Source organism: Orcinus orca, chromosome 6 (assembly GCF_937001465.1).
Source record: "Orcinus orca chromosome 6, mOrcOrc1.1, whole genome shotgun sequence".
In the NCBI taxonomy this organism is placed as follows: Eukaryota; Metazoa; Chordata; class Mammalia; order Artiodactyla; family Delphinidae; genus Orcinus; species Orcinus orca.
In genome coordinates, this window is record NC_064564.1 from 108,702,873 (window position 1) to 108,719,479 (window position 16,607).

Below are 16,607 nucleotides of genomic sequence, written 5' to 3' on the forward strand. Positions count from 1 at the left end.
GCAGCACGTGGGCTCAGTAGTTGTGGCATGTGGGCTTCAGTAGTTGTGGTGAACGGGCTTAACTGCTCCACGGCATGTGGGATCTTCCCAGACCGGGGATCGAACCTGTGTCCCCTGCATTGGCAGGTGGATTTTTTAATCACTGTGTCACCGGGGAAGTCCAACATTCTCATTTTAGAGATGAGACAGTTGTGGCTTCTAGAGGTTAATTTGTCCATAGCCAATAGAGTTAGTGTTAGAGGCATGTCCCCAACTCAGATCTGTCTTATTGTGGAGCCCAAGTAGGACTACTAAGTACAGTTGTGTAAGCTACACGTGCAATCCCAGGGGGGTGCTGTTCACATAGCCTGTGATGTGAATGGTGCCCCCTGGAGTTGTGCCACAAGCCAACTCTTGTTCCAGTTGTGTTTTTTGTTTTTGATTTGTTTACCACTACTCTACTTTGTAAGTAGAATTATGAATAAATCATTCACTGAATAGTCTCTGTCCTTGCAAACATTCATGTCTATGTTTGGCTATTTAATGCTTTTTTTCTTCTCAATTCAGGAGTATTTTAAAGAACTCTCCCTTCCTCTTCTTAAAGATTACATGGAGATGAACACAAATCTAAATATGATTCTTAGTTGTATTATCTCTACATATCGGCTTTGCTTTTTTATTTTTATATTTGGGCTAAATTAAGTTAGAAGTCTTTTTTGGGTTTCAAAATAAAGATAATTGTTTGCGTTTTGTAGCATGCTATTTGGTCCTGCCCAGTATTCTTATGGTAAATGTTAAACTTTAATGACACTTATAAATAAAATGTTCAGGTTTAATGATACTTTAATGACACTCATAATAGGAAATGGTATTTGTTTTTGTTTTATTTTTAAGTCATTAACAAAGCTAAAATCTTTCAGATTTCCTTTTCTAGCACTAAACCAAAATCTGTAGAACACCCAATATCCAAATTGGGTAAAAGAATACTTTGGCTTTTATTCTTGGCATTTATAAAATTCAGTTCATTAAACATGTATTGTAGATATACTCTGTACCCTCAGCTACCCAAAGCTTTGGGAATATAAAGATAATTGAAGAAACAGTCTCTGCTATCTAATAATGCCCAGTCTGGTTGAAGAGGCCCACTAAGCAAATATTCTCTAAAACAAGTAGCAATGCTGGAATAAACAAGTATACTAATATTTTGATAGCACTCTCTAAGGAGGGAGTGATTAAACCGCATATATCAGGCTTAAGATCTCTCAGAGGAGGTAACAGAATTTAAGCTTGGTCTTTAAGAGTAGAAAGGCAAAGGAGAGGAAGGCTTTCCAGGAAAGGGAACGGTCTGTGCAAAGTCTAGATATTTAAAGGTTTATGGTGTGTCTTGGGGAGTTTGAGTAGTTTGATGTGACAGATAAGAGATGGAAAAGTAAATTGGGCAGAGTTGTGAGAAACTCATAGAACATAGTAATGAATATGGGCATTATCTTATGGACATTGAGGAAACATGGGAGGGTATAAAAATAAGGCAGTGCTTGATCAGAACTAAGATTTGCACTTGTAATTTGAATGGCCATATGCATGATAAATCAGAGGGGAGTGAGAAAGAAGGCAGGGAAACTACTACCTTTCCAGTAGGTAGGCTTATATAAAATGAAAGAGATTCCTATGGTGTTAGCTATGCAGAGAGACAGAAGGAAAATAATGGGCAGTTGAGCAAGGAGCAGTAGGGTTTGTGAGTAGTGTGGAAATGAGAGGAGTGAAGGATGACTGTAATCCTTCATTTGGTAACTGAGTGGAAAGTAGTGCAATTCATTAATTTTTTTTTTTAAAGATACAGGAAGAGAATTAGAGTTAAGTTTTGACGTAAGTTTGGAGTATCTAGCTGAAGGTGTCTGTCCATTAGACAGGGAGGGGTTGTAGATGTATGTTAGGGATTGTTTATGTATCATTGGGATTGGATGAAATGGCACAGGAAAATCTGTAAAATGAAGTTATTGCCAAAAACAGAATCCTGGACGAACACCTTTTGAGGGGCATGTAGAGAAAAGGAACAGTTGTGTTCTCAAATTGCATCTTTCATAGAAACCACATTTTTTTTCTATTTAAAAAAAATAGCCTTTTTTAAAAGAGCAGTTTTAGATTCACAGCAAAATTGAGAGGAAGGTACAGAGATTTCCCATATAACCTTTGCCCCAACACATGCATAGCCTCTCCCGCTATGAATATCCCCTTCCAAGTTTAAGTCTATTGAGGTAAAATTTACACACAGTAAAATACAGCCCTTTTAGGTATGCAGTTCTATGACCTTTAATGAATGTAAACTCTTACGTAATCACCACGACCACCACAGTCAAGATACAGAATATTTTCATTACTCCAGAAAGTCCCTTTATAGTTCTTTTTAGTCATTCATCTTTCCCCTTCCCAGCCTCTGACAATCAGTGATCTGATTTCTGTCTCTATAGTTTTGCCTTTTCTGGAATGCCATGTAAATTGAATCATACAGTATATAGCCTTTTGTGTCCACTTCTTTTACTTAGAATAATGCTTTTGAGATTTATCCATGTTATTTTAGTATCAGTGGCAGTTTGTTTATCCATTCACCAACTGATAAACATTTACTTTGTATTCAGTTTTTGGCAATTATGAATAATGCTGCTATAAACATTCACAGACAGGTCTTTGTATAGACATGTATTTTTATTTTTCTTGGGTAAACACCTAGGAGTGAGTCATAGATAAGTGTATGTTTAACTTTATAAAATTTACATAAAGTGACTGTACCATTTTGTATTCCCACCAGCAGTGTATGAGAGTTTTTCAGTTGCTCCACATTCTTGCCAGCGCTTGGTATTTTCAGGATTGTTTTGTTTTTAATTTTAGCCATTCTTATAGGTGTATATCGGCATCCTATAGTGGTGTCAGTTTCCCTAATGGTTAATGATACTGAGTTTCTTTCAAATGCTTATTTGCATTGTCTTCTTGCGTGAAATGCCCTTTATTTAAATTGGGTTGCTTGTTTTATTATTGAGTTATAAGAATTCTGTGGATATTTTGGATATAATTCCTTCATCAGACATATGATTTGTAAATATTTTCTTGAAGTCTGCGGCTTGTCTTTTCATTCTGTGAACAGTGTCTTCCAAGCAGCAGTTTCTAGTTTAATAAAGTGCGTTTCATTTTTTTCTTTTATGCATACTTTTTGTGTCCTAAGAAATCTTTGTGTCCCAGAATTACAAAGATTTTTTCCTGTGTTTTCTTCTGTAAATATTATAGTTTTAGGATTTACATTTAGATCTGCAGTCCATTTTGCATTAATTTTGTATGTGACATAAAGAGATTGATGTTTTTGCATATGTATGATGTCAAGTTAATTGTTCCACCACCATTTGTTTTATTTTATTACCTTTCTCTGTTGAATTATCTGGCCAACTTTGTTGAAACCAATTGGCCATGTATGTGTGGGTCTATTTCTGGATTCTATTTTGTTTCCTTGTTCTGTATTATCTGTCCTTTCACTAATACCGTGTCTTGATTACTTTACCTGCAACTACATTTATTTTAGAGATCATCGTGGTATCTGTTAGGAATGCTGTTGGCAGCAAGGAACAGAAAGCCCTACTAATAATGAGTTTATTTTTGTTATGACAAGAAGTCAGACAAGCAGTTGCTGATTTAAGCTGTTCATTTATACGAGGGGTTAACAAACTATAGCCTGCTGGCCTAATCTGGCCTGCCACTTGTTTTGTAAATCACCTGTGGAAGTTCTTGAAAATGCATATGCCAAGGCTTTATCTCTGAGACTGATTTAGTTGCTAGGGTAGGAGGTGAGGGGATAGAGGGAGGATCAGGTATTTTAATTTTAACATGCTCCCTGGTGATATTGGTAATTGTGTTGTTTAGTCATGGTTAAGAACCATTAATCTAAGGTTGGTTCTTAGAGTGTGGTCTCCAGACTAGCAGCATCACCATCTCCTGGAAACTTTTTAAAAATTCAAATTATCAGGCCCATCCCAGCCTTACTGAATGGGAATTCTTGTTAGGGCCCAACAGATTGTGTTTCAACAAGTTCACCAGGTGATTCTTAGGCATGCCAAAGCTTGAGAACCTTGAAAAGCATTGCTGAGTGTTTCCCAGATTAGCCTAGGGAAGATTAATTGACTGTCTTTTAAAAAACAAAAAACTTAATTGAGATAAGTATTAAATTATGTGACAGATAGTTAAGTTTGAAATTGGATTGAAGGTGCACAAATGATCTAACATGGTAAGTGCTGAGTACTGTATTGGACCTAATTATTCAAAGCATCAGTTAGGTTGCTATTTTTAAGCAGCTTTTAAAAATCATTTTTGTGTGTGTGCATTACTTTTTCCTACCCTTTAAGGAAGAGTTAAGGAAATAGAAGGCAGTTCTTACGTTTACAGACTTTATAAACAAGGGAAGAATGCAGATAAACATGTATAAACACAAAAGGCAAACATATAAACATGTTTCTTTCAGGGTTTGTAAATATATTACAGTGGAGGTAGCCTATCCAAAAGAAAACTTGAGTTTATTTAGCCTATATACCAAAGAAAAAACAGTACCTCATAGCATGTAAAATGTCTTCAGTTTAGTTTGCTCTTTAATGGTAACCTTCCCAGTTATAATTACTAATTGCTTAAACATGGAGTCTAATATCTTTTCTTCATCTGTTTTTAGGGAGCTGTAAATATCCTACTTATGTTATTTCTCCTTCCACTTGGACAATGGTTTAGATTCAGTTAGGCTATCTTTTATTTCCTGCAGGTGATTCCTGCAGTATTTCTTATCCAGTTCTGAAAAAATAAGAGGTTAATTAGAACTAAGCTCTAGTTTGTTTTCTAGGTGCTTTCAAAAACTTTTGAAAGGAGAACTTCTGAAAAAAGAAATTTGATTATACTTGTGATGTATAGGATCAGTCATAACAAAGAGTTAAACTTATTTGACTGAATTGTAGTTCCAATAGCAGTAACTCTGAATATAAAAGGAAGTTCACAAAAACAGATGCTGTCATTGAAACCAGAGACTGAACACCTCTCCGGCCCTTATTTCCAAGGCAAGAATAGCTGACATGTTAGAATTTCCTTGGGAAAATGAAGCAAAAAAGACTTAAGACTGTTTCTCAATCATAGTTTACAGCCAAAGGGACTTGAATTTTATAGAGTTACAAAAGATGTTTGAACTGGGTTCCTTAGTAGTCCAGAGTACCTCTGTTATTGGAATTTTGCTTCTTAACTGTGTCTTAATTTTACTGGGAAGACCTCATTGTCTTTAACAATCTCATAGCCCCACCCATTTTAACTTTTTGTCAGGTTTTAGTCTTCAGAAACCCTCCTAAATTAGCACACTTTTTTTTCATCATGATTTCCTTTTCGTAAATTAATTCTCTTGTTAATTTTTCTAGTATTTCTTGAATAAGCATTTGGTGACAATACTGGGTTTTGTCACTTGTGGTTTTCCTTAGCGTTGGGCACCTGATTCTCCACCTGATTCTGCACTTGTTTACTTCCTTGTTGAGCAACTAATAATAAACCATCATGACTCTAGAAAAATACTTGACGTTGAAAAGGGTTCTGTTCCTCAGGGTCATTTTATACGTACATCTCCCCAGCTTTATTCAAATGTCTCAGAACTTTAAGAACTATTTATGTCAGCGAAGTCTCCCTCAGAAATACAGGAGACTTAACTTATAGCAAGGGTGGTAAAAATGCATGTGATGATTTACTACCTAATAAGTATGTTTCTACTGATAATTTTCGGGAGCAAACACATTTTCCCTTAAGCATAAGAGAAGCTTCTCTTTTTTAAAATTAATTAACTTTTGGCTGTGTTGGGTCTTTGTTGCTGTGCGTGGGCTTTCTCTAGTTGTGGCGAGCAGGGGCTACTTTTCGTTTTGGTGTGCGAGCTTCTCATTGTGGTGGCTTCTCTTGTTGCGGAGCATGGGCTCTAGGCGCGCGGGCTTCAGTAGTTGTGGCACGCAGGCTCAGTAGTTGTGGCTTGTGGGCTCTAGAGCACAGGCTCAGTAGTTGTGGCGCATGGGCTTAGTTGCTCCGCGGCATGTGGGATCTTCCTGGACCAGGGCTCAAACCCGTGTCCCCTCCATTGACAGGTGGATTCTTAACCACTGCGCCACCAGGCAAGTCCGAGAAGCTTCTCCTCTTAACAAGCTTTATTTCTCATCATACAAGTAAAATTACAAATATTTTAGTTGTTAATTAGTTTAGGACACTGTAGAAAACTTTTAATAAAATTGACAGACTATCACATATATTTCTGGGTATTGGTCTCAAATTCACTATACACTTTTTCATGAAAAGCTGTATGAATTAAGAGAGCAGCTGCAGCTCTTATTTATTATAAATCTTGATTTATTCTGTTTTTTAAAGACATTCAGAAGATATCTGTATATCAAAAGAATTGCTGATGATTTTCTCTAGATGTGGACCCATTTAAATCAGTACTGGCCTCTCTCATTTTGTTGATTGCATATATTTGTGACCCTTAGATTATAGGGAATGGAAGTGAACAGCAGCTGCAAAAAGAGCTAGCAGATGTGCTGATGGATCCTCCAATGGACGACCAGCCAGGGGACAAGGAGCTTGTGGAAAGGTCACAATTGGATGGCGAAGGAGATGGGCCTCTTTCTAATCAACTCTCAGCTTCATCCACCATTAACCCTGTGTCATTAGTAGGGCTCCAGAAACCAGAGATGAGCCTGCCAGTGAAACCTGGACAAGGAGGTTAGGATTGCTGCATTGCTTGCATAACTGAAGGTTATTGTTTTTAATATTTGAGTGTCCATTCTGTACTAGGTTTGATTCAAAGCGAGCAAAAACCATTATCTATGTTCTCTAGAATCTTCAGATTCTAGATTTAGGGGGATGTGAGAAGAGTAAATGTATGTACTATTCTGATTTCCCTTTAAATGTATGTCAGTTTAAAAAAATTTTTTATTGGGATAGAGTTGATTTACAATGTTGTTTTAGTTTCAGGTGTGCAGCAAAGTGAATCAATTATACATATACATATGTCCACTCTAAATGTATGTCATTTATACCACAGAAAGAGAAACAGTAGCTATAAGACATTGAGGGAGTCTTAAGAGTATTTAAGGATCTTTTTCCAGGAAAGAAGGAATTTGAGTATAGTGTTGGAGAAATAGAGGAATAATGCTTGGTGAAGAGATGTTTGCCCCAGGCCTTTAATAGCTTGGCGGGAATAGTTGTCAAGTTGAAAAAAGGGAGCTGAAAGACGTAGCAAGGAAGGAGAAAAAAGGCAATTATAAAGGCTTTGGGGAAAGTAGGGTGTTAAAACTGTAGATGTTTATTGGGAAAGGGAAAGCAAGGGGACTGAGAGAACATGATAGAGTAGCTACAATGATGAATGAGAAAAATAATTATAACAGCAGATCAGAAAGAAGACAGAGATAGGATTTTTCAGGGTAGTAAAATACTAAATGTATTTTTGATCTAAATGTAAATTATAAAGTCAAAACAAATTAGAGGAGTCAGAAAGGTAAATCAGATCTGAGTCTCAGGTCACCGTTTAGATTTGGGATTGAGACTACAGCCATACCTAAAATTTTTAGTGTTGGTGACAGAGTTCTGGTGTGAGATTTCTGTCTTTAATGGGCATTTCTTCTGGGGCAATGGCATATTCTCTCATTAGTATTTAATTTTAGAACCTAAATGTAACTTGTAGATTTTTACTTGATATTCATGTCAACAAAATATCAAAGTGAAAATAATCACCTCCTTATTGTTTCTTTCAGATTCTGAAGGGTCTAGTCCTTTCACACCAGTGGCTGATGAGGACAGTGTAGTTTTCAGCAAACTAACTTATTTAGGCTGTGCTTCAGTAAATGCTCCCAGGAGTGAAGTGGAAGCCTTAAGGATGATGTCCATCTTAAGGGGCCAGTGTCAGATTTCACTAGATGTAACCCTGTCAGTGCCGAACGTATCTGAAGGAACTGTGAGGTGAGACCAGCTTCTTGAACTGTTTGTGTTCAATAACATTTGATCAGATTTCTGACCTATAGTTTTAGAAAGAAGCAGTAGTGAACAAAATCTAATTATTTTATTCATGTTTAATTCATCTGGCACTTAGTTATCACATCTTCCAAGGATTGTGACCTTTATGAAAAATAGTCACTTGTTTGAACAGTTTTTTATACTCTTCCCCACCCCAGTTCTGTGTAGCACATTAGAAATTTAAATGTTTTGGGGATTATTGAAACATGTTGACCTAAGAGTCTGCCTAACAATTTATATTTCTCATGTGCCCCCAATACAAATACTAGCTTGACACATTAGTTCAGTATGAGATTTCATGCTGACTTTGGAAGTTACAGAAACCTGTTGGTAAATATTAACTATTCCAGTACAGATCCTAAATTTTTAAGATGAGGAAACTGAGGCCCAGAAAAGTCTCTCAAAATGGCTATTGTTTATACTAACTGAAACAGATAACAGTGATTAAAGGTAGCCAGTCAGATATCTGTATTAGCGAGCTAAATACAAAACTCTAATAATGAGTTGAACAGAACTGAAATAAAATAACTTTTTCTTTATTATAAAAAATGCATACTTATTTCAGAAAAATCAGAGGACACAGACAAGCAAAAATTTAGGAAAATACTCTTAATTTAATTTTTTTTATTGAAGTATAGTTGATTTACAATGTGCCAATCTCTGCTGTACAGCAAAGTGACTCAGTTATACACATATAGACATTCTTTTTTCTTTAATATTTTTTTCCAGTATGGTTTATCACAGGATATTGAATATAGTTGCCTGTGCTACACAGTAGGACCTTGTTGTTTGTTTATCCTATTATATAATAGTTTACACCTGCTAATCCCACACTCCCAGTCCTTCCCTCCCTCATCCCACTCCCCCTTGGCAACCACACGTCTGCTCTCTATGTCTGTGAGTCTGTTCCTGTTTTGTAGATAGGTTCATTTGTGCCATATTTTAGATTAGGAAAATATTCTTAATTCTACTCTCCCGTTGGTAAATAACAGTTAACATCTTGGTTTATTAAGACCCTTTTTGTGTAGTTGTATGTGTATATGTTTGTGTATGTGTGTATATACCTACATATATGGGCAAGTATAATTATACAACTTAGAATCAACATTTTTAACAACAGTGGAATAATATAATACATACATACCATCTTGTAACATGCTTTCCTCACTTAGTTTTTTATATTGTGAATCTCTTTCCATATCAGTAAATATGCTGAAAAATTTTAACTTATGATGGCACATGATGGACTATTCAGAAATAACCAATCTCTAATGTTACATATTTTAGTTGTTTTAATGAGAAAAGTACTACTAATAATAGCGAATATTAAGCTTTTATTATATGAGCATGTAAGCGCTTTACCTGTAATTTTCTTATAAATTATTTTTTAGCTAAATTTTTATGTATTTTTGTATTTCCTTAGGATCAATTCCTAGAAGGTAGACTTACTGGGTCAAAGATTTGCCCATTTTTATGGGTTTTGATACATTGCCAAATAGCCATCTAGAAATATTGATCTAGTTCATACACTTTTATCAGCAGTGTATGAGAGTATCTGTTTCTCCACCCTCAGTCATTTTGGATTTTTATGGTAGTAGAGTTGTAGCTGTATATGGTTAGCAGTAGTAGTAAGTTAATTAATTAATATTCCGATTATCTGCATATATAATTCTTCTCTTGAGTATTTAAAGAACTATTTCACAAAGACTCACAAATAATAATTTTAATTGTATTTATTAATGTGAAACTTAATAAAATTTTTTTAGCACTCATTTTTTTTCTTGTAATAAAGTTTATTTCTTTTTCTTTGGCTGCACTGCAGCTTGTGGGATCTTAGTTCCCTGACCAGGCCACCTCAGTGAAAGCGCTAAGTCCTAACCACTGGACCATCAGGGAGCTCCTTAGCACTCATTTTTATATGAGCATTCATTTTTATGTGCTTCTTAGTCAATAGTCATTCCCCCCAACTGAAGTTATACTTTGTTCTAATATATTTTAATTCTATAAAGACATGAGAAAACTAGTTTCTCTCGCCCCATGTTTTCAGAGTCTTTATCAAAGTGCCTTTGAACTTGGATTAGGTCCCCTTCTTAGGTATTTCCATTATCGCCTGGGCTTTCCCATCAGTGGCCCTGCCCATTCAATGTTGAAATTGCATAATTTCTTTTTCAGTTTCTTTCATAGCTGTGTCATCAGTGCCCAGAATGGAGCCTGAAATGTTGTAGGTATCACATAAATATTTGTTGAATGAATACATTTTTGAATGAATGATATCCCTTTGATTTTCAGTGAATGGCATCCTTTTGATTTTATTAATGATTTTCTTTTTTTAGGTGTTAACATTTTTTACAGTCTCTCTCCCTTGTTTGCCATGAAGCAAAAGAACATGTTTCACTCTGAGAAAGCACATCACCTTTTTATTTTTTAAAATAATAAAGCAGATTAGGTCATTCTTTTAGGAGATAATGAGAAGCACAGCTTTAATGATCTATTTTGGTATTCCAATTTAGCCATTATCTTTATTTAGTTACAGACTGTATAAGAAACACTGATACTGTTTATGCTTTCCTGATTGCCTCCGTAAAACATGGGGTTATGTAGTTTTTAGTATCATGGAATTGTGTAATCAGTAACTTTAAGAATTCACATACGACTTACTTATCAAGACTTAAGATTAATATGATTAGCATACCAAAAATGGATTATATGATCTTTTTGCTAGAAAGATGAGTCTTGAATCATAATATGGATGTAGTGAAAATAGTCTACAGTCCCTCTAATCTCTTTATATCTTTTTTTCTGAACAGACTCTTAGATCCTCAGACAAACACTGAAATAGCAAACTACCCTATCTACAAAATCCTCTTCTGTGTTAGAGGGCATGATGGAACTCCTGAGAGTGACTGTTTTGCTTTCACTGAAAGTCATTACAATGCAGAGCTCTTCAGAATACATGTCTTCCGGTGTGAAATACAAGAAGCTGTAAGTACTTAAGAGGGAACTGTCTGCAAATGAAACTTCATCTGTACCCTCAGTACGTTGAAATGATTATAGTATTTATTATGGTCATTTATAAGCCAAATGAAATTCTCTGCTACTGTTTATTTCAGCTGGATGGGCTGAAATGTAAATAAACTAAAAGTTTGGTTAACCTGAACCTCGTTGTTAAGAGTGTTGGAGGAAACCAATTGACAGCTGCTTAATTGGGTTAAATAGGCATCTTGGTTCTAGCAATGACGTATTTGCAAACCGTTCTTTTAGAGCTAAACTTGTAGAATTATTTTTATTATAATAGATACATTCAAGTAATTCCTAACAATTTTGGAAATCATCTTTCAGTTGGATTCACAACCACTTCCTTCTTTTTTATTTTTTTTATTTTTATTTTTTGCGGTACGTGGGCCTCTCACGGTTGTGGCCTCTCCCGTTGCGGAGCACAGGCTCCGGATGCGCAGGCTCAGCGTCCATGGCTCATGGGCCCAGCTGCTCCGCGGCATGTGGGATCTTCCCAGACCGGGGCACGAACCCGTGTCCCCTGCATCGGCAGGCGGACTCTCAACCACTGCACCACCAGGGAAGCCCCACAACCACTTCTTTTTTAAAGCCTCTTCTCTGACCATTTTTAGTGTTGCTTGCTTTATAGGTCTAATAAATTAGATAATTTGTCAAAAGAAATCAATGGAGGAAAGATGAATTACTCCCCTCAAACAACATAGGTCACCTTCAGCCTTAACAAAAGTATTTTATTCTTGTGATAACAGCCCATTTCCTAACATGTCTGGTTGTAGGTGAGCCGGATACTTTACAGTTTTGCCACTGCCTTCCGCCGTTCTGCCAAGCAGACCCCCCTCTCAGCAACTACTGCACCTCAGACTCCTGACAGTGACATCTTTACCTTCTCTGTGTCTTTAGAAATAAAAGAAGATGATGGTAAAGGTTACTTTAGGTAGGACATCTTATTTTATTCTTTTTATTTGAGTTTGTATTAACATGCTGTACTATCTGTGGATTTAGGGAAATTCTAGGTCAGATTACATAACTTTTACATTATAAAATGATTGCATTTATGGATAGAGTTTAAAGGAAAATAAATAGGCAAATTTGTAGAGGCAAGATTTAAAGAATTTTAAACAATAAAAAAAATTCTTTCACATAGGAAAATGTATCATGCTACCATGTTCTTTTAGATGGACTCAGAGTAACTGGCTGACTGCTGATATGAAGTATGACAGAAGCTACGTCAGCTGGATCTGTAGCTAGATTTGTTTTGCTGGATTTTTTTTGTGTTTTGGTTGGTTAGTTGGTTTATTTGTTTTAATAATGTAAAGGTCTTAAGGCTGTTGAAATCAAGTTTTACCATTAAAGTTTATCTGAACACATTGGAAGGGGAGAATTGAGGTCTGTATCTGAAATCTAACCTTACATAGAAATAACTGGTTTTGGTTTTTAAGTAAAATTATGCTTGTTTGAGTAGTGAAAATAACCCTGGAATAGAAATTAAAACTTAAATTTAGTTTACTTATTGCTACCATTAACAGTGTGACCTTTTCCAAGTTTCTTTACATCTCCTGACATTAGTTTCCTTATTTATAAAATGAAGTGGCTAGACTCTAAAATCTTTTATAACTTTAAAATATTATGGTTGCAAGATGATTGACTTTTTTTTTTCTCCATAGCCCATATCACAAAATGGGTGCCACTTGGGATCATAATCAATAGTTGCATATAGAAATTTCTTTCCTCCATGACTACCTCATAAAATGAAATTCCATCAAAATATGAATGATTTCTAATATCTTGCTTTTAAATTAAAAAGCACAATGATTGGTCTGTTTGTTTGAAAAACTGATAACCTTTGCTCTCCCTCAAGAGACTTTGGAATTGTCATGCCATCTGGTGGCCAATTTAGTGTACAATGCAGCTTCAACTTTGATTTGTACAATCAAGTGTGAGGCCTTGTGCTCTGTGCTTTCTTATTAGCTATATTTCTGTTCTCACAGCAACACTGTGATGCGGTGCTTTCTGCAGTATGCATTCCTGTACTGGGAAGTAGAAACTGTAATCTATAAACCTTGTAATAATTTTTTTCCTTTTTAAGAAACAGAACAGTTTGTTTAAACAGTTTTTTCCCTTTATTAAAAATATTTATGTAGATCACTTATAAACCCCAGTTATGAATAGGAAAGATTTCTAAGATCTCTCAGAAGCACTAGGATAATTTCTCCTCCTTCTGAGATCAGGTATATTCTAAGTAGAAAAATAACGATCACAAATATCCCTGGTCTGTTCACCTGTATAGCAAGGAAATGCTATACAGAAAACCCCTGGATGGTCATTTGTTTTTCACATTTGTTAGGGCTTTGTTATCTTTTTGTTGCATTGTTTTCCTGAATTTATAGTTACAGTAGAAAATAGTGTTGTGTGACCTAATACACTGATGAAATCATTGACAAGTATGCCTTTCTTCATCAGATTTGAACTTTTCAAATGCAGTTCCTTTCATCCAGTGATTCTGTAGTATGTCTAGGAATTTACAGAAAGTCATTGCGGTGCCAAAAGAGTTATCAGCATGAACATTCCCCTTAACACAATAATAGCAAAATTAAAAAGTGGAAATTAAATGTTGACCAGAATAGAATGGTAAAAATACGATGCATTTCACAAAATATACACATATCAAATCGTTATGTTGTAAACCTGAAACTAATGTTGTATGTCAGTTATACCTAAAAAAAGATACAATGGTATACCCATATGACTTACCACCTATTTAAAAAATATATGTATATATAGTTAGCCATAGTACAAGATAGATTGTGGTTTCGCCATAGCATAAATATAGACCAAGTGCCGTGGCAAGAATTAATGCTCTTCTTTTCATTCCTGAAAAAGTATAATCCTATATTATTAAAATTAGAAACCTGCATTTCAGTTTAGTCCTTAGGAAAATGGAGCATTTTCATTTATATCATTCAAAACACTTCGTTCTGATCTTATTTAATCTACAAAGTACCCCATTTGATATTGTCCTTATTTTATAGGTAAAGAAAGCCAGGGAAGATAACCTGGATGTCTGCTTCTTAATTTACACAATAGGAATTAAATGTAAAATTACTTGGTTGGATCCATTCATTCAATGATAGTGATAAGACCAGAAATACAGTCTAGACCCCCCAACATCAGTGAAGTGAACTTCCACTGCTTATACTCTCCACCCTGCTTCCTATTAATGTAGCTTTTCCTTGCCCTTCAGACTCAGGACACCAGTGATAACTTTATTTCCACTGTTGTTGTTTTAAATACTGCTGAGAGATGAGATTATATTAATTTATACTTAAATATCCACAGAACATAGAGACTAGTGTATCTAATATAAATTAAAATCTGAGATCTGTCCATATCCTCATAGGTGAAAATTCTGTCAGCCACAAATATTTGACAGTTTGGTATGCAGAAGTTTTTCTTGCACGTTGGTCATTTTTAGACTCTTATGCTAAGATTCTTTGATTTTCTAATCTCAGCGTTATCACATGTTCTTGAATTGGTTACTGGTGTAGTAGTGCAGATGGGATTCAAACTAATTTTATTTCTTCAGAGCCAATTTTTAGTTTGAGTAGGTACTCAGAGCTCTCATGTAGCCTTTTATATTATCTTCTAATGGTTCTGTTGCTATTATCTTAAAGTTGTACAGTAATAAGGCACAATTTAGATTTGCTGTATATTGGCTGATTGCTGTAGCAGATTTGTAAGCCTTTGAGAACAAAGGAGCTAGAGAAATGGTGGGTGGGAGACCAGGGGATTATTTTGGTAAACTGTCATTTAGAGAATATTTTCAACTGTTTTCTTAAGGTGATGTTTAACTGCATCATTAATGTTATTTTTATAGTTATTACACATGCTTACAGTAAGGTTATTGCTGCTTAAGGGAAGAATTAGGCAACAGCTTACTGTTGACTATATCTTCCTCATTTCTTGTTTTTTGAAAGCACCTTGTTTTGAAATTCAAAGGATCTATATAGTTATCTTTTCTTCATTATATATTTAAACAAATAAGGCATGAATAATTTATTTGTAAAAAACAGTGACTAAATAGAAAGTGAAAAAAACTAACATTTTTTGAGTGCCTTGGAGCTTTATAAATATCTAATTTAATTTTCACAGCAACAAAAAAGAAAAAACTAAAGCCACGTTTTAGGGGTCATAAGAGTGGTTTTGTAGCTTTTATAAATGGTTTCTGTAATGGTTTAGTGGATTACATACAGTAATGATGATATTTTCATATCAAGAGGCAGATGATGATTTTTAAATATCTGTTATGATTTGAATACCAGGCATAGAAAAGAATTAAATGTGATTCTTTTCAGTGCCTGATTTTCAAATCATAACAAAAATTGTTCTGGTGTATGTTACGAGAAAGTGCTTTGCAAAATTAATGAAACATGTTGTTCTACAGTGCAGTTCCTAAAGATAAAGACAGACAATGCTTTAAACTACGCCAAGGAATTGATAAAAAGATTGTCATCTATGTGCAACAAACAACTAATAAAGAACTTGCCATTGAAAGGTAAACATTTTTAGTAAGTTTGGCTTAAATATAAATTTTAGTTTTTGTCAGTCTAGTGGCGCAGTCATATACTGTATTCAAAAATGTATTTGCAAAATATTTTGTTCCCTGAGGAATTCTTTTGTTCATTAAAGTGAATACTTCATTCATTTTGAATTATCTCTCATAAATCTTCAGCTAATATGTTGATCTCAACTATGTGATAACACAAGGCAAACATAAAATTTGTTTATCTCAAAGAAATAAAGATGATTTTGGTAATGCTATTTTATTGATAATTTTAATATGTCCTTTTTTCTATTAAAGCGATCTAATTTAAACATCTTTCTGTAGTCTCTTTTCCAAATTTATGTCAGTTCTTTTTTTGCAGGTGTTTTGGTCTTCTCCTTAGCCCAGGAAAAGATGTACGAAATAGTGACATGCACTTGTTAGATTTGGTAAGGATTGCTTTTTTTTTTTTTAAGTTTATACACTATTTCCTCTATAAAGGTTGTTTCACCAAATCTAAGGTTAAAGCACATTTATGAAGCAATAAACAAAGATAAGGGAATTTCCTTATTTCCTACTTGCTGTTTACTAGCCTGACCTTAGAGCTACTTAGTCTGTCTCAGTTTCTTGATCGTGTAATAGTGAATAATTCTTGTTTATCATGTAGGTTTGACGTGGGAATCAAAGGAGACATTTTGTGAGAGTTATTTGCAAACTATCATGAGCTTTATAAAAGTAGGTGGTGTTCATATTGTTGCTATTATGTGAAAACCTTTGTTTTCATAACTAAATTTATGTAGTAATTACTTACTTGACAGAAGAATTCAACATAGGTTTAGGTAGTAAATTTTCCTAGTGTCTGTACGGTTTGATATGATTTGCAAGCATTTGCTTTATGTATAACTTTTCAGGAGCAGTTGCATAAATAATCGGCACATCTTTAATTTTAACTGTAATCATTTGTATATACTCACTCCTAACTTTTATATATATATGATCCTGTTTCATATTCTTATATTTTTGT

The 16,607-nt window shown here is 34.7% G+C and overlaps 1 protein-coding gene across 4 annotated transcripts in view; it reads left to right on the forward strand.

The window, feature by feature from the left end:
* Nucleotides 1-16,607, forward strand: part of RABGAP1 (RAB GTPase activating protein 1) — a 159,455-nt gene that overhangs the window by 42,763 nt on the left and 100,085 nt on the right. For 3 of the 4 annotated variants that reach the window (XM_012532785.2, XM_033427231.2, XM_049711435.1), the window contains 6 exons: nucleotides 6,507-6,741; nucleotides 7,773-7,977; nucleotides 10,839-11,013; nucleotides 11,820-11,977; nucleotides 15,485-15,595; nucleotides 15,966-16,032. In XM_012532785.2, the coding sequence (XP_012388239.1) occupies nucleotides 6,507-6,741; nucleotides 7,773-7,977; nucleotides 10,839-11,013; nucleotides 11,820-11,977; nucleotides 15,485-15,595; nucleotides 15,966-16,032 (951 nt within the window). Of the gene's footprint in view, nucleotides 1-6,506; nucleotides 6,775-7,772; nucleotides 7,978-10,838; nucleotides 11,014-11,819; nucleotides 11,978-15,484; nucleotides 15,596-15,965; nucleotides 16,033-16,607 lie in introns of those variants that run through there. The other variant, XM_033427232.2, reaches the window with a different exon arrangement.